The sequence below is a fragment of the Cetorhinus maximus genome, chromosome 6 (genome assembly GCF_964194155.1).
Source record: "Cetorhinus maximus chromosome 6, sCetMax3.hap1.1, whole genome shotgun sequence".
Lineage (NCBI taxonomy): Eukaryota > Metazoa > Chordata > Chondrichthyes > Lamniformes > Cetorhinidae > Cetorhinus > Cetorhinus maximus.
The window spans coordinates 12,166,997-12,194,793 of NC_135884.1; the positions used below are offsets into that span (position 1 = coordinate 12,166,997).

The following is a 27,797-nucleotide window of genomic DNA, read 5'->3' on the forward strand; positions in this document are numbered from 1 at the left end:
AAGCAGTACCTCTTAAGGAAGTTCAGATACGGACACCATGTGGTCAGACACGAAGGAGAGCTACAGACATGAAGGAGAGCTACAAGCAGAGGAGCTGGAGGGATGCAGACACAAACAGAAAGCAGACAGAGACAGAAAGAGGAACACCTGAATTCTTGTGAGGAGAAGAAGCAAATCACTCTCAGGAAGAGGTCTATTTTTCTGTTTGGTGGAAAAGGAGACAGAGGCCTATGGAGGTATTGTGCAGGCTAGCTAAAGTAAAAGTCTAAAACCTGGGAAGATGTATGACTAGCTCAGAGACATTAAAGGGCTGGGTGTTTTCCTAAGTGGCCAAACCATGAACTGGGGTGTTATTGTTTAGTTGACTGAAAAGGAACTCTGGAAAGCTACACCATCAGGACTGTTGTGACCCAAGGGAGAGAGGGTTTGTAGAAGTGTGCCTTGCTGATGATAGTCATCTCTGTGAAACTCAAAGGTGAAAGCTGTTGGGTAGCACTCCTAACCTACATTGCGTGAATAAAGAACAGCATATTGTGGAACTGTGTAGTATGTACGCCATGCATGCTGAAAGAGAATGGTTGTGTAAGATATATCTTTGTTGTGTCTACCATTTAAAGTGAAATTTACCTTTTTTGCTTGAAGCATCATTTGCCCGTTAATTCATATTTTATTTGTGTTGTTTCAGCTGTGTAAAGTAAAAGGTACAGAAAAATGGAAAGTTGTTGGTAGTAATTTAATCTGGGGTCATTCAGTAAATTTGATTATTTTGGTTTATGGTTCCTTAACGGGAATTGTAATAGGGGCAATTGAGGAGTGGTCCAGAATGTCATTGAGGGAATGGTCCCTTTGAAATGCTGAAAGGGTAGGGGAGACGAGGATGGTTTGGCTGTGGCTTCACTCTGAAGGTGGTGGAGTGCCCAAAATCCAACTTGGTTAGGCCACTAGCCTCTGGAAATTTGCAGCCATGTTCTACGTCATTCAGTTACTCTGAGCTTCTCCAATTCTAGTCTCTTGCACATCTGACTTTAATTGCTTCACCATTGGTGGCCGTACCTTCAGCTACCTATAGGTCTGAAGCTCTGGGATTCCCTCCTTAAATGTCTTTGCCTCTCCTACTCTCTCTCCTCCTTTAAGGTGCTCTTTAAAACCTAATTCTTCGACAAACCTTTTTGTCACCTGCCCTTATATCTCGGTATGTGGTTTGGTGTCAAATGGTGCTTGGTCATGTTCCTCTGAGGCAGCTTGGGATGCATTCCTCCATTAAAGATGTTATATAAATGCAATTTGTTGTTGTTGGATATGTAGGAAAGAGCAAAATCGGGATCAACAAGACTGCAGCACTTAAGTTGGTCCTAATGAAGGTTGTACTTGTGGCCTCAGTGGAATGATCTGTTTGGAAGCCCTGTGTTATTAGGTTTGTCTACATCCTGGTGTTCTGAGATGGTGAAACTAGGTTCTCCTCGTTCATAATGAAAAGAGGAATTGAAAAGAAAATGAACAAAAGGAGAACAATCAAAAATAAGAACAGATGCAGGTGTTACCATGGGAGGTGATTATCAAAGGAACTGAGAACAGCAGGATTGTGAAAATCTAACAGAACGGGTATGAATGAATCATAAAAATTAATCACACTGCTCCTGCATTGGTAAACTCATTTCAGCTAAATGACAGAACCAGTCTGCCGCGGGAGGATGAGGAAATTCTGGGATGTTGGATTCGGGATTGCTGCAGCCAGCTGTAATACTTTAACAGAAAATACATCTGTGCCTTGAAAGCACCTGTAAAATGCATATAGATAAAGGACATTGCACAAGCTGCTAAACAGCAGCTATTCTGATTTTGAGAGCTTACAGGGGATAATAAAACCTCCCTCACTGATATTTCCTGACTTAACACCAGTCACCGCACCTCAAAGCAGTTCACCGTCTGTAAAGCCTGATGTGGCACTATACAAATGTAAGGATTATAGGAGTTAGAGGGCAGCAATCCATTCACAGCATTCAGATTGCATCACTGGGGTGAGGCAACAAGGTCAAATCATTCATTCAGCCCACCCACCTTGACTCCCCCCCCCCCCCCCCCCCCCCATATAGGCTAGTTATTATCCATCTATTGTTTTTATTCCATTTATCTTCGTCTTAGGAGGGGAAGGATGAATCCTCCCTTCTTGGTTTACCTTACAATCTTCTCTGTTATTCTTGGAACTATTTCTCTCTCATCCAGTAAGAGTCTCGGGAGCACGTGAAGGAGCTCTGTGGGCCGCTTTGAATCTACACCATCCAGCCAATATAAATGTTGCAGTTAACCTTGGGCTGCACAAGCCCAATGTGAGCCAGTATCACACATCCTGGAGCCATTGACAGAATTCACCCCCATCATTCCACGCCCCCCCCACCCCATCATGCCATGACCCGCAACCCCCACCCCCAGAAAACTGAGTTCCTCATCTTGGCCAGGAAGGTCCCAAGTGGTGGCCATGAGCTTTTCTACTCCTTCCCCCAACTCTTAGACAAATGAAAGGAAAACTAAAATCTGATGTACACTCAGCCGGAGATGTTCTCCCTGGCGGTCTAACTCGTGCTGGTGAGGTTCCTCGGGACCAGGACGGCCAAGTTGTTGAGCCATTTATGCCCAGCCTCGCGAGAAACAGAGGGAAAGTTGGAGGAGTGTCTACGCTTAAATATAAAAGAAAATGCTCCAACTGTCAAACGTGACATCAACTTTCCAAAAAGCCCTGGAAAAGCTTTTGCAAAAGCGAACCTGTGGTTTTCCTCAAAGCATTGTTCTATGTGGGTGGAGCCATGTTACACTCTTTGATAAATTAATAGCTAATGCAGAATGAGGTCATTGCAAATTCAAGAAAGCTGGCTCTGCAGTCTTGCCCTGAATTCAAACTCAGTTACAGAAAGTGAAGGCAGAACCTCTTGAGAAAACCTGAAAGGTGAAAGGCAGAGGCATATAACCTTTGACTCCCCTGTTAATCAAGAATCTATCCGGGGTAGGAGGGAATGTGGAGTTGAGGCCACAAGATCAGCCATGCTCTTACTGAATGGCGAAGCAGACTCAAGAGGCTGAAAGGCCTACTCCTGCTCCTAATTTGTATGTTCGTATGTTCTTATGTTTGATTTTCCCAGGCCTTTGTTCTCCTTGAGGTTCCACTTGGCTTCCTTTAGGTGGGAGGATGGGGCCATCTACAATTGGGATTTCATCAAGACTGTTAAAGAGAGCTCTCGGGCTACAAATTGTAGCAGGCAAAGTGGGCTAAGAGTTGCTCCGTTCTCCCCATGCAAGGCTGGAAAGCACTCAATGGAAATATATGACTGGGAAGATTGAGTGCAGTGCTTCCAAGAGCTAAAACTGCAACCAATCTAGCCAAGAATTGGCAAAAGCTCACGTTGACCACTGGGGATGCAAGGGATTACTACAGCTTAAGCCAACATTACTGGAAAACTTCCGATCGCCTGAGGTCAGAAAAATTTTCCAGAGCATTTTTTCTCTGACTGGCCCACTGACTGTGTTCTTTTTTTTTTAGCCCCTCCCATGAGATTATATGCTGCCGAGACGTGGACAGGAAGAGGGGAGCCAGAGGATAGTAAGAGGGAGGCATGAAGTGTTGATGCTCCAGCCATCACGAAAACAGGGCAGGCTTAATGGATTAGCTGCCTGTCAAATTTGTACGCTTGACACCTTAAAAATTGCAAGAACATCACAGAATGTTCATGTTCACCACTCCCACCCCCCCGCCCAACCCCTTTAACAATGTGAACTGAAATATCATATATAATCCACCAGTTGATAGATCACTCGGGTCAAATGTAGTGCACATCATGGGAAAGCTAACACAGTTTGCCAGATTTGTCACCATTTGCACAGGTTGCAACCACACAAAATGCTCAACCTAACATCCTCTTGACTCTGGAGCCAGCAGACACCCAGTCTGAATAGTTCTGAGAATAGAAGTTCTGCCAAATAGAGAGAAATTGGAAGCTTAGCCAAAAGTGAAACTGTTGAGCGCCAGGCCTCGCAGAGAATTGGATGGTTTATTAAAGGTGCCTTAGCCAGAAAAGTGTTTGTAGTTTCGACTGATACCTGACAGGTTGGAGCAAGCCCGCACTGAGGGAGCGATTGCTGAAAGTTAAGAGGAAAACGAAATTGTCGTACAAACAGCAATGGGAGGTGCCATTTACTGGAATCCTGTTTCCAGTAAAGCATTAACTACCTCTACTGCAAGCTGCTCTTAACAACACATCACACTTCAATCCTTTACTGAGCCAGGTGATCATTCCATGGCTTTGTGATGGAGTGGGAGACACAGTAAGTACGAGGACAGTCAATATGTTACACAGTTAGACTTCAGAAGAACTCCATTTCAATAGCTGCGTAACTGTCAACCTTACAAAAGAAGTCGTCCTTACACAGACTCATCTCCCTTACTCAGCCCTTGGTTTTATGTTTTATTAGCAGGCATTGTGAAGGCTGCCCTTTCTGTGACATTATCAACTCTTGGATGACCCTGAGCTGAGCTCCGACTCCAAATTCTCTCCAACAAAAAGATCACTCTATCCCAGCACCATACCAGAAAATCATGTGATTGTAAGATCACAAAGCGCAGGAGGATGACATTTGGCTCATTGTGTCTCTGCTGGCTCTTTGAGAGCGCTGGACAAATAGGCCCTCTCCCCTGCTCTTTCCACAGACCACATAATCTGCCCCTGTCCCTACCTTTGGCACCACCCCAGTTGTCTTCTTGGCTGACCTCCATCCTCCACTGTCTGTATACTTCAGCTTATTCAGAACTCTAGTTCCCATATCCTACCCTGTATTAAGTCTCACTCGCCCAATAACCTTGCCCATGCATTGGCTCCCGATTCTTTAAAGCCTCATATTTAACATTCTTATCTTTTTGTTTAAATCCCATCATTGTCTCAGTCCTTCCCATCCCTATAGCCTCCTCCACCCCATATCTTTCCCTCACCTCTGAAGTGATTTGGGAGATCTTACTACACTAAGCGTTGTATATACGGCCTACTGCTGATCTGAGCTTCCTGTGTTTATTTGTGCCACTGAAACACTGCACATTGTTCAGGCTACATTGCCACAAGTGTAAACTTTTGTGATATAATTTTAGCTTTCAAGATTGTGGCTTTTAAAAATAAAACAGGTAAGCTTGTTGGAGATGAATAACGTCAGCATACTCATCTAGGTTGGCTAAAGTCTTTTTGGGGCTATTTACCAAACAATATTCCTTTAAATAGCTTATTGGCTGTATCATTTTACTCTAGTCTGTTTCATTCTTGGTTTCAGCATTCAAACACTTCCCATCTGACTGTGATGAAAATAGAAAATGCTGCAGGGACGCAGCTTGTCCATAGGTATCTGTAAAAAGACAAGTTAATGCTTCAGGTGTAGTCCCTTTGACGGAATGGTCCTACACCTGAAACGTTAACCGACCTTTTCACTTTATGGGTCCTGAGGGCCCCTAATCACAGAATCACAGAATCATTACGGTGTAGAGAGAGGCCATTCGGCCCATCATATCTGCACCGGCTCTGAGCGTTTTAACTTAGTGCCAATCTCTTGCCTTTTTCCCATAACCCTGCACATCATAGAATCATAGAATGACACAGCAAAGGAAGAGGCCATTCAACCCATCGTGCTTCTACTGGCAGTCAGTGGCTTGCTTGGCTTGCTGCATTGTTCCAGTGAAGCACAACGCAAACTGGAGGAACAGCACCTCATCTTCCGACTAGGCACTTTACAGCCTTCCGGACTGAATATTGAGTTCAACAATTTTAGATCATGAACTCTCTCCTCCATCCCCACCCCCTTTCCGATTTTCCCCCTCTTTGTTTTTTCCAATAATTTATATAGATTTTTCTTTTCCCACCTATTTCCATTATTTTTAAATGTATTTCCATCCATTGTTTTATCTCTACCTATTAGCCTTTTTCGATTCCTTCACTCCACCCCACCCCCACTAGGGCTATCTGTACCTTGCTCGTCCTGCTTTCTACCCTTAATTAGCACATTCCTTTAGATAATATCACCACCTTCAACACCTCTTTGTCCTTTTGTCTGTGACATCTTTTGGTTATCTCCACCTATCACTGGCCCTCTATCCAGCTCTTCTTGTCCCAACCCCCCCTTAAACCAGCTTATATTTCACCCCTTTTCTACTTTTCCTTAGTTCTGTTGAAGAGTCATGCGGACGCGAAACGTTAACTGTGCTCCTCTCTGCAGATGCTGCCAGACCTGCTGAGTTTTTCCCAGGCATTTTTGTTTTTGTGTTTGTACTGGATCTTTGAAAGAACTATCCAACTGGTCACATTTCCCTACACTTTCTCCGTAGCTCTGCAGATTTTCGCCTTTTCAAATGTTTATCTAATTCCCTTTTTAAATTGCTTCCTTTGCATCATAGCCTGCCGTGTAAACAAAATCCTTCTCAACTCAAACTGCTGCACATTTCCAGCATCTTCTTTCTTTCTGGATCTTAGATTCCTCGTGGTCTTTTCTTTTTATTCCATTTCAGCCGCATGTTTTACTGAGATGGCGTGGTGCCCATGCCCAACCTGTCATAGCTGGCATTGCCTTTGTATGTTTCCTTACTTAGTCCGGTGGTACTTTGAATAGCTGTATTTCCGTGCTGGATTAGACGTCTGTGAAACAATGCAACAGGACCGAATAGCACGGCACTTTATCTCTTTCTCTTTCTTTTGAAATCAGCCTCAAAGTTCATGTAGTTTCCAAAACAGTTCCAGCCAATTAAACTTGAAAACTGTCGTGGTGGCCACAGGGTTCTAAGCTGGAAATCGGACACCAGCTCACTTCAAAAGTCCGATGTTTTCCTCATTCAATTCCCCTATCTTATAGAAGCATCGGGTTTTAAGGCTGCGGAGGAACTTAATCAGAAAACAAGCCACGATCCCCACCCTCTTCCCAACCTTTACTCTATCACCTGTCCTTACGCTATCATCTGCAAAGAGGTAGCAACGTGAACCTTATCATTAACTATTTTTATTTATGAATGGCAGATGTGTGGTTTATCACCTCCATACATCACAGGGCATTTCACAGAGCAGGTGTTCCAAAGAGGACGAACTGGAATAAACTGAGAACTGGGGGGGGGGGCCCTCTGCCTTCTTGTGAAAGATGGATTTAATTGACTCCGGTAACACGCTGATCTCTTTCCAAAATGCCATTCACCTATCAAGTGACAGATGGCTTGAGGTACTGCGTTTGAGCAACCAGCCAGACAGCGATTGGTTAAAGAAAAGGTGCAACATTTAAATTTTAGTGATACAGTGAATTTAAGCACGAGTAGTCGGGGGATTGGGAAATGCAGAGAGGGATAGAGTGAGAGAGATGGGAAAGAGAGGGAAAGCACCAATGCTTACGTCATTTCCCACTTGCCTAGACTTTCCTTGATGTGATTAGATGGTATGCCGACCTTTCAATTGTTGCTTCAGTGTTAAGGTTTCAAAATGAGGTGCGCCTAACTGCTCTCACCTTTTCCCTTTGCAATCGCCAACAAGTATGAACAGGCATATGTGATTCTGCAATGTTAGACCCATTACAACTTATACAGAGTGGACAAATGACTCAATCCTTATTGAGAAATAGAGGTGGTTTGATTTTCAAACAAGGCAAATTTCCTGTCAAGGTGGATTATTAGTTAGTGTCCAAACAGTTGAACCCACACACGGCTTGCTTTACAGTAACTGCTATTATTGATCAGTTTTGCTTCTTACTGTCAATCCTCACGTAAGTTGTTCTGCTTGGCTGGATGTAGTTTTTGAGAACTGCAATGCAGTAAAATCCACATCCAGTCACATCTGACTGGCAGTTCTCATTCTAGTTCACGCAAAGGTGAAAGGCAACCACACAGAGAAACACAGCTTAGACGCAAACCAAAATCCACAAACTGGGGGCAGAGAAAGAAGCATTTCTAATCCTGTCCTCTTTCCACGCCGTGGAGTTCGTTCCGCTTCAAAGTTTGGATTTGATAAATGAAAAGTTTGAAAATTGAAGTGTACGATATCTGTGACGGGGCAAGAGATTGAAGACATAACTAGTACATCTTCCTGTAATGACCAGTTCCTATTTGGCTGGTTTTGATTCTGAGCCCATGTTTTGATTTAAAAAAAAAACAAAAATGGTGGAATGGTGCAAATCTTTTTTTTAAAAAAATGCAATACTGCGTGGGTTTTGCTTTTGTCTGCTTTTAGCATATTTTCTATAAAACATTCACTGCAGCAAAGCTGCTGTTCACATATTTCTGAAAACTTATTTCAAGATGTGGCAGCACTGGCAACGTTGGGACTTAAAGTCCTCTCCCTGGTTTGCCTGTCGCTTGCTCCGACAACTCGGGCAGCTTCAGACAACAAAGGCCAGAATATTGCTGTTGGCGTGCAGGGGCGGGCCCGACATGCCGATGTGTAAAATGATGCGAGATGACGTCGGGCGTGTGTCCAGACGTCATCTTGATCTTTCGTTTGGCGGGTGCGTGCCGGACTTGGCTGCGCGCCCGCCGAACTGTCAACGGCCTGTTAAGGCCGTTAACAAAGTAATTAAGCTCACTAACAATGCTGCCCACCCAACCTTAAGGTTGGCGGGCAGGCGAAGAGCCCAAGCAGCCTCCGCGTTTTTCAAGGAACCTCATCCACTGGCGGAATGAGGTTTCCTGAAGGTTTTATAAAAATAATTTGATAAATTTTGCGACATTCTCAAACATGTCCCAGTTCATGTGACACTGTCACATGAGCTGGGGCATGTTTAAATAATTTTTAAACTTTATTTCTGAAAAAGGTTTATTAGTAACTTGATCTCCCTGAGGTAGCTCCGTGCCCCGGAGATTGCTGCGCTCTTTCACTCGCCCACCCGCCGCCTGAAAAATTCAGGCCAAAGAGACAACCCGGTCCTGTGGGACTACAGTCACCTGTAGACCCAGACTGGGTATAGTTTATTTTCCCTGAAAAGCAAGTAGTAAATCAGTTGAGTTTTTCCTTTAACTAATTTGGCTGATTCCTACATGAACATCGATAGTATTTACCCATAAATTACCAGATTTAGGAATTAAATTTTACAACTTGCACAAGAGCAGGGGAGAGACCTCATCCTTAGTGAGACACAGCCAGAGTGAGTGTGGGTATTGGCAATTTGGTGCACAGTGGGAATTCGGTGCAGAGGGGAAGAGGTGCTCTTTGCATTTTTTCTTTGCTATCCAACTTCTTATATCTTCAGAGAGTGGTCTTGCCCTGCTGCAGCGGTAGAGGCTACAAGGGAGAGGAATGACTGGTAAGTAGTGGGTAAGGTTGGGTAAGTATTTACCACTTTTATTGCTTATAGGTTAAGGTATTTTTGTGGGTTATAGTTTGTATACTCTACAGTAATGAGATTCAGGAAGGAAGGGCCCTAGAGTAATTGATTTAAAAGGTTTAATTTAAAGGGATAAGTCATGGCAGGAGAGCTCAAAGATGTGGTGCGCTCCACGTGGGAATCTGGGAACATTTCCAGTGCCTGGGATCAGCATGTGTGCAGGAAGTGTGTCCAGCTGCAGCTCCTGGAAGCTCGGGTTTTAGAGCTGGAACAACGGCTGGGGACACTGTGGAGCATCCGCGAGTCTGAGAGCATCGTGGATAGCACGTTTACAGAGGTGGTCACACCGCAGCTGAAGGGACTTGAAGGAAGGGAATGGGTGACAGCCAGGCAGTCCAAGAGAAACAGGCAGGTAGTTCAGGAGTCCCCTGGGGTCCCGCTCACAAATCGGTATTCCATTTTGGAGGTTGATGAGGGCACTGGTTCCTCCAGGGAGTGCAGACAGAGCCAAGCTTCTAGCACCATAAGCAGCCTGTCTGTACAGGAGGGGAGGAAGAGAGGAAGAGCAATAGTAATAGGGGATTCCATAGTCAGGGGAACAGATAGGCGCTACTGTGGCCGTCAACGTGACTCCAGGATGGTGTGTTGCCTCCCTGGTGCCAGAGTCCGGGATGTCACTGAACAGCTGCAGGGCATCCTGAAGGGGGAGGGTGATAAGACAGAGGTCATGGTACATGTTGGTACCAATGACATAGGTAGAAAGAGGGATGAGGTCTTGCATCAAGAATTCAGGGAGTTAGGCAGTAGACTAAAAAGCGGGTTGTAATCTCTGGATTACTCCCAGTGCCACGTGCTAGCGAGCACAGAAATAGGAGAATAGCGCAGAGGAATACGTGGCTTAAGAGTTGGTTTCTGGGGAAGGTGGGACCTGTACAAGCGGGATGGTCTACATCTGAATCAGAGCGAGACCAACATCCTTGTGGGCGGGTTTGCTAGTGCTGTTGGGAGGAGTTTAAACTAATTCGGCAGGGGGAGGGGACACAGAATGTTAGCAGAATAGGGACATGTCATAATACAGTAAAACAATCAAGTCAGAGGGAGTACAGCTGCATTAAGTTTCAAGGGAGTAAGGCAAGGCTGGGTGGCCTCTATTTTAATGCCAGGAGTATTACAGGTAAAACGGATGAGTTAATGGTGAAGATTGACATGTGGAATTGTGATATAGTAGCCATCACTGAGACGTGGTTGAGGGAGGGGCAGGATTAGCCGCTCAACATTCAAGGATATAGAATCTTCAGGTGAGACAGGGGAGGGGGTAAAAGAGGAGGAAGCATTCCATTTTTAGTTAAGGAGTCAGTTACTGCAGTAAGGGGAGATGATATCTTGGAGGGGGCATCGAATGAAGCTTTGTGGATAGAGCTTAGGAATAAAACAGGGGCAGCCACATTGTTAGGTGTTTATTATAGACCCCCAGAAAGTCAGCGGGAAATTGAGGAGCAAATATGTGCACAATTTGCGGAGGTGTGTAAAAACAATAACAATAGGGTAATTATGTTAGGTGATTTCAACTTTCCCAACATTAATTGGGATAGGCATAGTGTTAAGGGCTTGGATGGAGTGGATTTCTTGAAATGTATACAGGAGAACTTTTTAGGTCAATATGTAGAGGGTCCAACAAGGGACAGCGCAGTGCTGGACCTAATTCTGGGGAATGAAGCTGGACAGGTGGCTGAGGTGGTGGTGGGGGATCATTTTAGTGATAGTGACCACAACATGGTACAATTTAAGCTTGTTATGGACAAAGAAATAGACAAGTTGCAAAAAAATGTTTTGGATTTGGGGAGAGCGGATTATAGTAAAATAAGGCAGGATCTGGCCGAGGTAGACTGGGAACAGCTACTTGTGGGGAAATCTGCAGAAGAGCAGTGGGGGGCATTCAAAAGGGAAATGGGGAGGGTACAGGCTCAACATGTTCCCTCTAGGGTGATAGGAAGGAGTAACAAGCCTAGAGAACCATGGATGACCAGAGATATTCAGGATACGATGAGAAGGAAAAGAGAGGCTTTTAGCAGGTACAAGGGGAGCAAATCAGCGGAGGCATTAATGGAGTACAGAAAGTGCAGGGTGGAGCTTGAGAAAGCAATTAGGAGAGCAAAGAGGGGATATGAGAAAGCTCTGGCTGGTAAAAGTAGGGAAAATCCCAAGATATTCTCTAAGTATATCAATGGGAAGAGGATAACCAGGGAAAGAGTAGGGCCCATTAGGGGCCAAGGGGGCAATCTATGGGTGGAGCCAGAGGAAATCAGTAAAGTGTTGAACGAATACATCACATCTGTCTTCACCTAAGAGAATGAGGATGAAGTTATGGAACTCGGGGAGAGAGACTGCGAGTTTCTTGAGCAAATTGATATAGGGAGTGACAAGGTATTGGAGGTGTTGGTAGGCTGGGAGGCAAGGGAGGAGATCGCAGGGGCTCTGACCCAAATCTTTAATTCCTCTCTGGCCACAGGGGAGGTGCCAGAGGACTGGAGAACAGCTAATGTGGTTCTGCTATTTAAGAAGGGTTGTAGAGATAAGCCAGGGAATTACAGACCAGTGAGTCTCATGTCAGTGGTGGGGAAACTATTCTGAAGGAGAGAATCTATCTCCACTTGGATAAGCAAGGTTTGATCAGGGATAGTCAGCATGGCTTTGTCAGAGGGAGGTCATGCCTAACAAATTTGATTGAATTTTTTGAGGAGGTGACCAGGTGTGTAGATGAGGGTAGTGTAGTTGATGTAGTTTATATGGATTTCAGCAAGGCCTTTGACAAGGTCCCACATGGGAGACTTATAAAGAAGGCAAATGCACATGGGATATAGGGTAATTTGATAAGGTGGATTCAAAATTGGCTTAGTTGTAGGAGACAGAGGGTGATGACAGAAGGCTGCTTTAGTGATTGGAAGCCAGTGTCCAGTGGTGTACCACAGGGATCTGTGCTGGGTCCCCTATTATTTGTCATTTATATAAATGATATAGATGACTATGTGGGAGTAGAATTAATAAGCTTGTGGATGACACAAAGATTGGCCAGGTGGTTAACAATGAGGTTGAGTGTCTTGGGCTACAGGAAGATATAGATGGTTTGGTCAAATGGACAGATAAATGGCAGATGGAATTTAACCCTGAAAAGTGTGAGGTGATACACTTTGGAAGCAGTAATTTGACAAGGAAGTATTCAATGCACGGCATGACACTAGGAAGTTCTGAGGAACAAAGGGACCTTGGCGTGTGTATCCATAGATCCCTGAAGGCGGAGGGGCATGTTAGTGGGGTGGTGAAAAAGGCATATGGGACACTTGCCTTTCTTAATCAAGGCATAGATTACAAAAGTAGGGAGGTCATGTTGGAGTTGTATAGAACCTTGGTGAGGCCATAGCTGGAGTACTGTGTGCAGTTCTGGGCACCACATTATAGGAAGGATGTGATTGCACTGGAGAGGATGCAGAGGTGATTCACCAGGATGTTGCCTGGGATGAAACATTTAAGTTGTGAAGAGAGGTTGGATAGACTTGTGTTGTTTTCATTGAAGCAGAGAAGACTGAGAGGCGGCCTAATCGAGGTGTACAAGATTATGAGGGATGCGCATGGACAGGGTGGATAGGGAGCAGCTGTTCCCCATAGTTGAAGGGTCAGTCACGAGGAGACACAAGTTCAAGGTGAGGGGCAGGAGGTTTAGGGGGGATGTGAGGAAAAACTTTTATCCAGAGGGTGGTGATGGTCTGCAATGAGCTGCCTGGGAGGGTGGTGGAGGCGGGTTGCCTCACATCCTTTAAAAAGTACCTGGATGAGCACTTGGCACGTCATAACATCCAGGGCAATGGGCCAAGTGCTGGTAAATGGGATTAGGTAGGTAGGTCAGGTGTTTCTCACGTGTCGGTGCAGACTTGATGGGCCGAAGGGCCTCTTCTGCACTGTGATTCTGTGAATCTGTGAAGGTGGGATTTGAACTCGTACTTTTGGATTGTCATGTGTGTGTATTTGGATTGAAGGAAGAGGGGGACAGTGACGCACTAGCACACTCCTGTCTGTAACTGATAGTGACAGTCCTACTATTCCCATCAATAATATTTGGAGGAATGACAGTGTTATATGTAATAATGCGGCAGAAATTACTGCACAGAAGGAATCCATTTGCCTCATTGAGCTTGTACCTGTTCAACTGTAATGATCTACTCCAATTCCATAATCCTGCCCAATTATCTGCATAGCTATAATGAGCAGCTGAATTCTGGACTGATACACTCAAGTGGTGTAGAGAATGAAAAGGGAACTTTGTGGTTAATTCCCATCATGGTGAAGTATCTCCTAAACATTCCCTCTATAATTTTACTTTAGTTGTTCTCATTTACTGAGCTACTCTGGATAATTCTAAAGATTCCAACTTAGGGGATCCCCAAAGTGAATGAATTTAGGACTAATGTCTGAACTTCCACAAGGTATAACAGCCATCTCCCTTTTCTGATCCCTTTAAGAATGACTGTTGCCGGGTCCTGACTCTTCCATTCCGCTCCGACTCACCCTCTGTCGTAAATTTTAACTAATTTCCACTCTGCAAGCACTCCAAATGGAATCCTCCCGCGACTGCCCCATACAGGAAAAAAAGGAGGCATGGGATAATAAATGGCCACCGACCCAATGAGACTGTTGGTTCAGTGGACCTTGCACAATGTACTCCATGGAGTCCAATCAATTAATCTCCTGAGGGAGTTTCCTCTGGAGAATGTCCCGAATATCCTTCAAGTCCAGTTTTCCTCTGCAGATAGTTCCACAGTTCCCACAACACAGGAACCACTGTGTTCCTTGGAGTATTTGATTGTCTCCATCTGAATTTGTCCCAATAGCCTCTAATCCCATTCCTATCAAGATTCACTCTTTATGAAGGAATTAATTGACAATTATTTTTGGTACAAATGGATTCCACATTTCCACCATAACTTTTTTTCTGTTGGTTTTATTCTCACATTTGATATTTCTGTGCACACATTCCAGGTTAACTAGTACACTTGCATCATCTGTGGATCTATGTTATCCATGCTTCTCAGTAACATTAGACAGGTTTTTGATTGACAAGGGAGTCAAGGGTTATCAGGGGCAGGCTGAAAAGTGGAAGTAAGGCTATATTCAGAGCAGCCATGATCTTACTGAATGGCAGGGAAGGCTTGAGGGGCTGAATGGCCTACTGCTCCTGTTTCTTATATTGTTATCATAAAGACTTGGGTTGCATCTCTTCTACCTTTCCGTTCCCGCTAATCGATTGGCCTTCACTAACTAATGGCAGGGTCAGAAACAGAACTTGTAAGAGATGTCACAAGCATGAATTCCTTGGCGTCACTCCCATAGTTACCAATGCGTTATGCCAGCACACCACAACAAACATGTTGAATTGGTATCATTAGCTAAATGGAGCTTTTTAATCTTAAAAGTTTGGTTATGTTGTCTTATGGATATGTTACGACAGGGTGAGAGAGAGCTACTGCAAACCCTGTTCCGTTCTCTACTGTCTGACATCAGTAAGCTTTTGAGAGGAAGAGTGTGTGTTCACGTGTGTGTTTCTTTTTTACCCCAGAGTGTGTGGACAATTTGAATAACTAGCAGCAAGCTTTTTATGGGTTTAAATGAAGAGGATTGTTTCTTCACATGCTCACCCCGACACACTCACACACTCATACTCACTCCCTCGCTCTCTCTGGAAAAGTAAGGTTAAAGACAAAAGTGAATTTTTTTGAGTTATAGACAAAAGAATAGTTCATAATTCACATGATTGGCTTGACTTGGGAAACACGTGTTTGCAGGCCTGATGAAGAATATGTTTTCACCCCTGAATTATAGTCTAGGTGAATTCAATCGCTGAAGCCATATATCAGAGCTGTTGTTGGATTCTCTTGAAGAGATGGGCTTTCTTCAGTTTACAAAGCTGGTTACTTATACTCTCAATACCAGCAGGTTAGTTTGCTATATTGGCGGACTTGAAAGTGAACAGGTTTGGAGACCTTACAATGTTGCAGACTCCAGTTCTTAAGGCATATGTATTGCTGCCCTTTCTGCTGCTGCTCTGTCTTTTTCAGACAGCACTTAAAGATTTAATAAGGGGGACCAACATGGCTGCCTTACCATGTGGCTTCTCAGAGTCCCCTTTTTACCAAATATAAGGTAGGGCTTAAGTTGATGAGCCGCAATCTGTTATTGTTTGCATTCACCCTGGGGAGGTTGAGACAATCACCATCTTTGTTTCAGAATGACCTATTCAAGTCAGGAAATAACTTTCGGATGGTCTCAGGAGATGGGTAGTGACATTTTTAAAGTCTGGAATGTGTTCTTCTGAGACAGTGGCAGTTTTTGAACCCAAAGGCCAAGTCAGATGATGGCCATCTTTTGCAGCATTTTATTTTCTATTTTTAAAAGAAAAGTCAGTCCCAGAATATTCCACACTGAGTAAATTTCATGTTTTAAAAGTTATGAATAGGACATGCCTTTCCTGGGCATGAAAGGTGAAAGGATAGACAGATAGGGTCTATCTACTGCAGTACAGAGAGGGTAATTTATGCCAATCACTGCCTTTTTACTGATAAGCTGTGGAGTCACCTTGCATACTGGCAAGTATTTTGTGACGGGTTGGCATGGGCACATGTCTGCAACACAGGGAGGTGCGAACATGCCAATTTCCCACACTATAGCACTCAACTGAGAACCACTGTCTCATGTGTCCTTATGACAAGCACCCATCTGAACTTCAATTATTTTTTGGACATCTGTCTCATCGGCCATTGCTAGTCTCCGCTTTTGGTTCTTCACTGTATAATTTTCCCCCGTCATTGCAGATATTACCCTGTATTGATGACGATCTTGTCACATATCACAGGTACTGGCACAGGTGTTTGCTGATGCTTTACCCAGTGGCCTGAATACTGAGTGTAAATAGGATATTCAACACCAGCCAAGCCTACACTTGTCCTTACCCAACATTCACAGGTAGACACTTTCAATAAGATTACTTTCTCAGATACTGATCAGGAGTCAGAAGCCTATCTGATTTTCTCTTTTCTTGTACAAGGATGCTAGGGCCAAACACATTAACCCAAATCCTCCTCCTCCTCCTGGTACCATGCCCTAAGAGGGTGTTGCGTTGGCAACCATGGACTTCCATTGGGTTAGTCCATGATTACGCTTGACCTTCCTTCCATCATAAGGTCAGAAGTTCAGCACCATTCATTTTTAAGCCTAATCGAAGAATAATACAGCACCGGGAGTGACCCATTCAATCTGTGTAGGCCCTTTTGAGAGCAATACAGTTAGTCCCATTCCCCTCTCTTTTCCTAAAGCCCTACAAATTTTCTCCTTCAAGTGTTTATCCAGTTGAATCTGTATCCACCATGCTAACATTCCAACTCCCAACCAAACATTCCCAACTCCCGAGGAAAATAAAATTCCCTCATGTCACCTCAGCGTTTTCTCATCAATCACCTTAAATCTATGCTGTTATCGACCCCTTCAGCTATTGGAAAAAAATTCTCTTCATTTACTGTATCTGAACCCTTCGTAATTTTTAAGCGCCTCTATCAAATTTCCTCGTTCGCCTTCTCTGCTCGAAGGAGAACAACCCCAGTTTCTCCAGTCTATCCACGTAGCCGTAAACCCTCATCCCTGGAACCATTCGAGTCAATCTCTTCTGTACCCTCTCCAAAGCCTGCGTGTTCTCCCTAGAGTGCGGTGTGCAAAACTGGACATCCTGCTCCAGTTTTAAAATTCATATCACTTTAGTACGTGCTGGCTCTCCTCACTCTTGCGAGCAAAATGCATCACCTCACGGTTTCACATCACCCCTCAATCTTCTGTGTACTCAAGGAAATACAAGAACCTGACCTCGGTATTGTCGCCCCCCCTACACCCCACTAACTTCCTGGCGATTGCCATTTTGAACTGGAGTACACGGATGGAATCAAGGAACTTTTTAAAAAAAAGCATTCTGCAGTCTTGCAAGAGTGAAAGGTGACGCAATACTGGCAGGTTTTCAGCTTCCCTCCACTATTTTGTTTGCTGAATGCTCCTGCTGCACTTTGCTGTTGGGTTAAATCCCTTTCGCAGCCCGTCGAAAACTGTAACTCCGCTGGTTTGGATTTTGGAAATGCAATGTGTTTATGTTGCTGCTCCTTCATCTCCATTCACAAACCCTGGGATTTAACGTGGGTCCTGGAGTTAAACAGGAAGCTAGAGTGTGGATGGAACAATATGTGGAGGATATCAGGTAGAAGTCAGTTTAAATGCACCAAAGGTCACACTTCCTGGAAGGCCTCGAGCTTTGCCGCAGCTGAAAACATGAACCAGTTAACAGGGGTGCCGTTGCCACGGTAACACAAATGGCAGGTTTCTCTCTCTGCCTGTGGAAAAGTGCACAATGAGGCGGGTGGGGGGGGTGTATCGATGTGCTACAACATGCCACATCTGCAATAATGCAGTAAACCTTTCCCTCTGAACGCACCCCCTGTGCCCCCCACACCCCCTCCCCCCACCGCTCTTCTATGTACCCCCCCCCCCACCCCTCACCCCACCCAAAATGGTGGCATTAGAACCAAGGTTTTGGGGGTGGGTTGTGTTTGAATATCTTCATGAAACAGCAGCACAAGGCTCAGGATTACTTGGCACAGGATTTCCTTTGTGAACAAATCATTGACATCTGGCCTTTTGAGAGTCGTGAGAACCCAACAGTGGACTGACATTCAATCTCGAGGAAAAGCACAACATTCACACTGCACACATGGTCATCAACGGCCCAGAGGTCAGATCATTGAGGTGGCCCTTTCCTGTGGAAACACTCTCGGCTATAGACAATCGAGCTAATGTTTAATGAACAATGGGTATCCCACCAAACTCCACTTGATTAATATTATTATTAGGCCCACAATCCCACCAGCCTCCAGTTCAGATGGCAGCAGTCAACAGGGTGGCAATGGTGATCTCTGACCACGCCATCAATGCAACATTTTTGCCCTCTAACTGTTCCCTTTATCCCTCCTAAAAGTATTTTATCTTCCTGTAATGACCTGGTTGAAATAGTAAACTGGCTATGAGGAGCTCACACCTCTCTGTGTATCGGTACCTCATGCCGCCTCACTACTGGAGTTTCTTCCAGCTCAGCTCCTACCCAACTTTATACCATGGATGTCGGAGTATAATTCAACCTTGGGAGCCTCAAAAAAATCCCTCCAGAATGGGGGAGGTTAACTTATAAGGCAAGTATAGAAGTGAAACGCCGCCATGGGTGTGGGTAATCGCCATTTTGAAATGTCATATGCGTCCAGTGCAAAGAATGGGCATTTCTTAAACTCCCACGCACCATCGCAATACAGTCCGTATTGCCTGCTTGATCCTTTACAACCAGCTATAAGGTACCGGTAAGTAAAACATGCATCTGTGGGGACAGAATTTGAGGTTGACTACTAATGTGAGTATGGAATGTCATGGCTGAAAAGGAGGTTGACTTATATGCCAAGTATAAGCAAAAACATGACTTCTGGGGTCGGAAAAATGGGGTCGTCTTATACGCCAGTTGATTTATACGCCACAATTTATGGTAAGTAAAAAAACTACCCATTCATCATTCACCTTGAAAGCTCAATAGTGTCCTCAGAGAAATAGAGTCACAATCCGTTTCTTAAATTATTCCCTTGTCCTAACAAAGCATCATACAGAGATGGACTGGATATGTGAGAGTTAGCACTTACATTGTTGGGATCAAATTCCAGAGGATGAGGACATCTCTTTGAACCCGACCAGAAAGGAACTCCTGAAGATGTAACCTGGAAGAAGATTAGGAATTTTATCAGGTTGAAGTCCAGCACAGATGAGCTCAATCCAAACAAAGCACTATTGTATAAGGGATAACTTCAAGCTTTTAACACTTTGGGGCTGGATTTTCACGAAGTTAGGAGAATCTGTGGAGGGGTGAAAATGGCAGCCACGATCCGATTCCGGGATTCCAGACCCTATTTCTGAGGTTTCCCATTTTGCCTTTTGAGGGTGCGGGATAGTCCGGGACATAACCCTGCACCCTAAGCTCCTGCCTGCCTCAGTGCCAGGAAAATAGTGGATTTTCATTCTGGGGACGGAGTGAGCGTGGACTGCAGTCAGGCCAGCCAATCCGGGAAAAGGTCAGAGGCAGCCACAGGGCCTGCTGGGTGCCAAGGTGGGCTGTTTAAAGGCAAGGTCACAGTTATAATAAAGTACGCCCCTCTAGCCACATCACCCCTCACTACTTAAAAAAAAAACACCTTTTTACTATATGTCAATAAAAGTGCCAATCATCCAGGCCCATTGATATATCAATAGCAGAAACTGCAAGTACTTGAAACCTCTACCTTGTGTAAATAAATGTTTTTAGGTTGCAGAAAGCTCAGAAATCCATTAGACTGTTAAAATGGCTGAGCCCCTGGGAAAACATTGCTTGGGTGAAGATCTGGCTCTCTGATCTCTTCTGTCAATTGCACAATTTTTATTGCGCCTCTAATGAAAAAGGAGTTCTATCACTTTCGGTGTCATTGGTTCTATACAGTGTATAGTGGGTGCATGGGCAAGCATGAGGAGCCATAGGGTGTGGATGGGGGGCATACCTTGGCATGGGCAGGCATGAGGTGCCATATAGGGTCAGTGGGAGGCATGGGGATTGTGTGTGGGGGTGTGAGGGATGATGGGACTGGGGGGGCTTACTTTATTGTAACTGGGACCTTGTCTTTTGAGCAGCCCGCCTCGGCACCTCGCAGCCCCTGTGGCTGCCTCTGAACTTTTCCTGGATTGGCTGGTCTGACTGCAGTCCACCCTCACCCCCTCCCCCAGAATGAAAATTCACTATTTTCCTGGCACTTTCTGCTGAGGCGAGCTGAAAACTTTCCCAACTCCCGCTACCCACCTCGAGGATGAAAATCCAGGGCTTTATATTTGAAAACACAGGTCACGTCTTTGATATTTAGGCCTCAGGACCAAATCTTACCATTCCGTCACTAAAGTAGAGACAAGTTGCAAGTTGCAACCACATATCTGGTTGCTGCTATTAACTACTTAACAGCAAGGGTGAGCAGGTAAGTCTTGACAAATTCACATTGCTGCCACACAAAACAGAGACTGCAACTCCAGAAGAGACACGAGTGGCCGAAACAAGTTTTATTTGGGCGTTAAAAGGAAGAACTTGCATTTATACAGTGCATTTCGCAACCTCCCAAAGCACTCTGCAGCCAATGAAGTACTTTCGAAGAGTCACCACTGTTGAAATGTAGGGGTGGGGGTGGGAAAAATCACTGACAAAGTGAATTCTTACGAAGTCTGGTAGGTGATGTTTTCAACGTCAATAGCCCTGAGGCTCCAGGCATGGAAACAAGCAGTTTAACACCATCATCACTTCTGACAAAAAAGGTCCAAATCTCTCCCAAGCAAAACCACTGCTGTTCTCAGTAAGTGGAAAACTTTTGAGGTGTTTGTGGATTGAAATGAGTTGCAGGAATGCAGCATGGACAATTAAATAAGAAGCTGCCTGCTGTCTGGGATCTTTGATGGGTGCTGGCTGTCCTCCAGTGCCTTGCCTCAAGAACCATCTTTTGTACACAAGTCTAGATAATGAGAGCAGACTGGCTATTCGACTACAGGGGGCATCATAACGTTGCCCGATACCGTTCCCACCCAGTGGACCACAGGTACACACTTCCAGCAGTCACAGGATGATGATGATCAGCAATGTGAACGAACCGTGGACAATTTTCTCCAGCCTTGGGACTTTGAGACTGTAGCGTCGGCCCGCGTGAGATGTGATCTCAGTGTGGGCTGGACAGCGAGCCTGCGACCCTCCTGGATGGTGGGACTCAGCTGCTTGCTGCCTTAACCAATTGAGCATCAGGGGAGTGTTGGAACTTTCCCTTTAACTGGTTAGGTCTAAAGGCTGTGGCAAATCTCCCACAGGCTAATTAAGGTGGATTGATCATTAACTCTGACCTCAGATTGATTTCATTGTACAAGATGATTATTTGTTACAAGGCCACCTACAAGATTCAGGCCAAAATGAATTGTAACAAGAAAGCTAATCAAATGCCCTAGAAGAGTCAATACTGATGCATGTAAAAAGCCTGTACGCTTGAGTTTGCAGTAGAATCGTGCTATGGAGTGTCAAAATACATTTTACTATTGAGATAAATGGAAATCCAAATGTTAATGGTGCTGGTGAACATTCCAATGTATGTTATACTAGAATAAGGGACTTGGGAGCTGATTGAAGTTCTTATCAATATCCTACACTTTAATCTGCTCTCAGACCCTGATGCACTGGCTTCACGATGTAAGGGTACAGGATCTTGAATCTCAAGGCTAATCAATATTCATTGTAGTGATATTCAAGTGAGCTGCCACTCAGGCGCCATTGGATGAATCAGATCTGTCATTAGTTACCTATTCAAAGAGTGGGTCTTGGCATGATGGACTCACGTTAAAACATTCAGAAGGAATTCCCATCAATTCCCCAGCGAACGCTGCTAATTTAACTTGGAGACCTTACTGGGGAGAAGTACAGGCCGAATGAGCCAACAGAACTGTGGTGTAACCTCTGTTCTTTGGGGTGGATGTGGGCGTGAATCCTGCTTGCGAGCAAAAGTTAGACCCATTGCTAAATCTCCAGTGAGACAGTGTAGTCCACAAGCTGAGAGTGAGGAGTTTAATTGGTAGAGCAGGACTATGAGCCTATCACTGATCTAGAATTATAAAGCATAGAAACAGCACATCTGATCCAAGGTACGATTCATGCTCTGTTTGAGCCTCCTTCCATTTGACCCCAATCAGCATACCGTTCCCTCTTTTCTCCCTCACGTTTATCTAACGTCCCCATAATTGCATCTATTCTATTTGCTTTACCTACTCCTTGTGGTGTCGAGTTCCACATTCCAACCACTCTCTGGGTAAGGAGCTTTGTGCTGAATTCTCTTTTGGGTTTATTAGGGCCTACCCTAGATCTACAGCCCCTAGTTTTGGTTTTCCCTAGATGGCCTTTCTCTTTCCTGCCTCCGTAATCTTTGCCAATCCCACACCCCGGCTCCCCACCATCTGGTGCTTAAACTCCGGCCTGTGTCAGTTTTGCTTTTCCTCACTCCCTCAGCAGTGGTGGCAGAAGCTCCAGTCGTCCAACCCTCGCACTGGGTTGGCCTCCTTTTGTTCCACCCTCCCCCTGCCACCATATTTTGGTGGCGGAGGCAAAATGAAGCCCTTAGCTGCCCAATATTCAGACAGTTAAGAGTCTCAATAGGTCTAAGGGCGGGTGGGTGGGCTGGCTGATGCCTCACATGCCCACCATAGTAAGGAGGACTGCTCGGGTGGGCGGGAAGGCAGTGGGCTAACAAAGTGTGCTATTTTACATCCTCACCACCACCCCACACCCCCCCTCAACTCCCGCCTCACTGGTAAGGGGGCATAAAATTCCCCCATAGGTGTGGGTTTTGTATTGTGAGAAAGAGGATTTTGATATTGATTCATCGGGAAACAAGATATCAGTGGAGCCCCAGAAGGACCAGCATAATGATGCAGGGGGGGAAGGTGGTGGCTGTAGCATTCTAAATAAATTGCAGCCTTCAGAGAGTTTGGAGACGGATTGATGGAGCATTCTGTAGTTACATAACTCAACTGCGTGACTGAATAAATAAATATCGGCAGCTAAAATGAAGTCCCCCTATACCGGTGACTATCAAGTGACGCTATCACCCCCTTGACAATCTCAGTAACTGCCCGCCAGGCCATTTACACAATGGCGCCAATACTGATGCTTAAATAAGTTTTCCTTGGCTGTCGCTGTCGGATTCAAAAAAAGTTCGCCAGAAAGGAAGTCCAAAGGGTGGAATTTTCCATCCCCGTCGGGCCAGGAGCGGGGCCGGAATGTGCGACGAGCCATTCGAATGTCGGCAGGGCCTTGGGAGGGGCCAGAAAATTCCACCCAAAGTTTTGGATGTGGAGTAAAAAAAATTAAATTCTTTGCGTCACTTGGAATTTTTAAACAGAAAAGAATCCTGAACGAGACCATTTAAAAAAAAACTGCAAGGATTCTGTTTCTACATCCGTCTGCTCTCGCATGTTATAAACCTGAACCAATTGCATTTTTGTTTTGGGATGTTGCGGGCGGTGCGATTGTGCCCATTGAGAACCTATTTTTGCCACATTACATCCTGCTTTTAAATCTGCAATCTATCCTCCACAGGCCCCGACTGCACACGTGCCAACACAAAGCCTCTTGTTTTCATTCTGGATTAACCTTTTACTCGGCTTACCCCTAAAGCAATATTACAAAAGGCCGATGTCTGACAGGGAGCTCGCAGGAGGCAGGTAGGCCTCATCGGCTGGTGTTAATTTAACATTTCAATTCATTAAGGAATAATTCACTTATCCAGCGGTACCTGAGCCAGCATACATCCTTCAGAGGGAAGAATTTTATGTGGGAATAACTAAAGCGGAAAGTCCTGGAATCTCTCGGCCACTTTGCTTGGAACCACTGCTAACTCCACCAGAAGACACATACATCAGGTTCCATCCTAAGTTGAAGGCCACAAATGGGTGACACCAGGGGGAGTCCAGGCAGTGGAAGCAGCCTGGCCCTCCAAAGAGGATTGAATTAATTAGTTCTTAAATTATGTTATTAGCCTCCCCTTTACAAAGGAGGTCAATCCCTCCGAAGCCTCTCTCCACCCATATCTTTAACCTCCTGCAGCCCCAACCCTTCAGGATCCCTGCAATTCTGGCCTCTTGCGCATCCCCGATTAGCTTCGCTGCACCATTGGCGGACCCCCCTCCAAGTTTGGGAATTCCCTCCCTAACCCTCTCTCTCTGTCTCTCTCTCTCTCTGTCTGTCTGTCTCTGTCTTTCTCCCCTCCTTTAAGATATTCCTTAAAAATTATCCTTTGATCACTTGCCCGAATGTCTCCTTCTGTGGCCCGGTGTCAAATTTTTGTCCGACGACGCACCAACACTGAAGGCGCTATATAAATGCAAGCTGCTACAAAGGGGTCCAAAAGAGTAACAAAACCATCTCCCCGTGGGGGTGGGAAGAACTGGACATCATCAATTTTCCCCAACGGACACCAGTAGGAACCAGAGATACCAGCTTGAGCGAGGCCCGATCCCAGCCTAACTGTGAGGGACATGCTGCATAGCAATTTCTTGATCAGAGTATTTCCGCTAGTTGCCATGCAGAACTAACTCTGTCTTAATGAGTTCTCGGTCATTAGGGGAAAAACTTCAAGGGCTATAGGGAAAAAGAGTAGGGAGGGCAGTGGGATTAATTGGACGACAACAACAACGATAAGAGGATAGCTCTTTCAAGGGGTTGGTACAGGCACGATAGGCTGAGTGGCCTCCTGTGCTGTAATGTTTCTATGCTCCACAGCTGGATAAAATTAGCAGCAGTCGATGATGCAGCCTGGTTTCCCAAAGCTATTTCTCACAACATTTCATCTCTTCCATTTAAAGGTTTACACTGTGCACACCGCACTTCGTAATGTTTTGCAAAAACAGCCAGCTGGTGTTTCCTTGCCAGGAAATTTTGCCAAAATTAATTCTGATTTGTTGTCGGGGGGGAGGATTTGCACTCATCCAGATAAGGAACGATAGTGCTGGAGAATTCAGAGTTTCTTGGCATGGAACACTCGGTATCAGGGTCAGTCAGTTCAGGCCAGCATAGGCTAAATGCAGAACTCACTCTCTTCCTAACAATGCCTTGAAAGCTCAGACTCCGGAAAGCATCCTTGCTGTGTCAGCATGATACATCCATTACCCTGTCATTCCTTGATGAAAAGAAATGCTTAGTTAATGCCAAATTGTGTTGAATTATGAGCTGATTTGTGCAGTGTACTTAAAACCCATTGAGGTCTTGAACGAAAGCTCCCCTAGTGATGTAATTGGTAAATGTGCCACGTAGTTTGGTTGGAGTGGAAGAAGATTGGGGATGGGTGGGGGTGGCGCGGTCCATCTTGCTTCAGGTTTAAACCCTGGTCTATACCGAGTTAGGTGATCTCAGTCTGGGTAACAGTCAGGTTATTTCAAGCTACATCAGTGGACCTGATCAACATTCTGGCTTGGACTGAATGGTAAGTGGCAAGTAACAATCGTATCACATATGCCAAGCAATGACCATATCCAACAAGAGTGAATCTAAACATCTCCCCTTGATATGCAACAACATTACTATTGATAAATCCCCCATCATCATCATCCTTGGGTTTACCACTGACCAGAAACTTGACTTAACCAACTATATCAATACTGTGGCTGCGACAGCAGGGCGAGATTGGGAATTCTCTGGCGAGCAACTCACCTCCTAACTCCCCAAAGCCTGTCCACCATCTACAAGGCACAAGTCAGGAGCGTGATGGAATACACTCTACTTGCCTGGATGAGTGCAGCTCCAACAACACTCAAGAAGCTCGACACCATTCAGGAGAAAGCAGCCTGCTTGACTGGTACCCACTCCACCCCCTTAAACATTCACTCCCTCCACCAGTGGCAGCAACAGATCGCCAAGCTTCCTTCGACAACACCTTCCAAATAGTCGACCTCTACTACCTAGAAGGATAAAGGCAGCAGATGTATGGGAACACCACCCCCTAAAGGTTCCTTCCAAAGCCACTCACCATCCTGACTTGGAACTATATCACCATTCCTTTACTGTCTCTGGGTCAAAATCCTGGAACTCCCTTCCTAATAGCACCTACACCACATGGTCTTCAGCGGTTTGAGAAGGCGGCTCACCAGCACTTTCTCAAGGGCGATGGATAATGAGTACTGGTCTAGCCATCGGCGCTCACATCCCACGAACGAATGAACAGAAAAAAAAAAACACTGGGCTCCCGCTCCTGACTGACGGCCAAGACCCCGTGTTGGAAAAAGTGAGATGGTGCCACCCACGGTGAAATAACTCAGACACTGAGACGCGTTAAGAAAGGGTCACTTGGGCGAGGCGGTGCGGAAGCATCTATGGCACCAAATTCCCAGTGAGTCTCATCACATCCAAGACTCCGAAGACCTGGGGAAATCGAAAATAAAAAAGGCTGAAGGGTGAGCCGGGTCACTTCGTTTCAAACCTCTACCACCATCAGGGAAAGGAAATTTTCAACCCATTCAAACCCGGCTCCGTAGGAAAAAGAACTGTGTATGGGAATCCAGATACCGCTCTGTTCCTTGTAGGGCTGACGGATCAGAACACTGGCCGTTCGTTTCAGAAGAAATTATTGGCTAAGCTTCTACCTCAGTAGAGTGAGGATTGACGCTGCTGGAAAGTGGGCCGGGGTCAAAGGTCACCCCTCTGTGATCTCCGCCAGGTGTTGAAGATAAATATCTGAAGTAATAAAGGGCCAGCATGGGGTAAGTGGAAACGTAAGCATAAAGAGGAAAAAAAAAATCACATAATTGCAGTTTTTTTTTAAAAAGAACATACAGTATGATGAATAGTACTGCAGTACACATTACCTTTCAGTAACCCCTATCCTGCACGTGGGGAAAAAAAAAGTCTGTTATCCGTCTTAAAAGAAATATTGTTCAGTCTGTGACAAGGCTCCGTATGAAAATCTCTTCCTATTAAACCTTGCTGCCAGAGTAATTACTCTTGTTCAGTCCCGGTGCTGAAACACTGATTTATTCCAAAGCCCCAGACAGTCTCCATTGCCCCCACCAACCCCCCCCACCCCCTCTCTGCTCCCGTACCTGCTCCGGTGGGAAATTGTGCAGGAGCTGCCGGACGTTGTTGTTGTAGCGTGTCTGCCAGTGTCTCCTGGCCCAGGCCACGCAGTCGGCCCAGGACCCGGGCTTATCGGTATCCAGACTCTTGTAAACACCTTCCAGGATTTCCAAAGCCTGACCTTCCTGTAGCGCCATCGCATGATCAATAAAAGCACGGTCTCTGTTTAATGTAAAGAAGAGTCGGTTATCATTTAGAGTTCAGACTCCAGTTTAAGGAACCAGCGGTATTACAATCTACACCCTAATGTCAAGTCGAGGACAGACAGTGGGACGCGAAGGGAAACAGCAACAATTTTATTTCTAAAGCATATAAAAAAAAGCGTGCCCCATTCTTTCACTTTGCATTCTACGGTGAAATATTGCAAATAAACACAGGGACTGTCAGGTTCTATCATCTGCAAATAGTAAAGAAGGAAGAAACCTTCTGAGGCGGCCTTAATGTTCACAACAACAACAACTTGGATTTATACAACACCTTTAAGGAAGCAAAACATTCCCAGACACGTCACAGGAGCATTATGAAACAAAGTTTGACACCGAGCCCCCTAAGGAGATATTAGCGAGGAGGACCAAAAGCTTGGATGAAGAGGTTTGTTTTAAGGACCGGGTTTAAAGGAGGGGAGAGAGAGAGAGAATAATAACGGCTTAGGGAGGTAATTCCGAAGCTTATGGTCTAGGCTGCTAGAAGGCACCAGCTT

The 27,797-nt window shown here is 45.2% G+C and overlaps 1 protein-coding gene across 2 annotated transcripts in view; it reads right to left on the minus strand.

The window, feature by feature from the left end:
- Window positions 1-27,797, minus strand: part of uba1 (ubiquitin-like modifier activating enzyme 1) — a 254,790-nt gene that overhangs the window by 124,106 nt on the left and 102,887 nt on the right. For both annotated transcript variants that reach the window (XM_078543185.1, XM_078543186.1), the window contains exons 17-18: window positions 27,064-27,259; window positions 19,077-19,151 (exon numbers count right to left, since the gene is read on the minus strand). In XM_078543185.1, coding sequence (XP_078399311.1) covers window positions 19,077-19,151; window positions 27,064-27,259 — 271 coding nt within the window. The remainder of the gene's footprint in view (window positions 1-19,076; window positions 19,152-27,063; window positions 27,260-27,797) is intronic.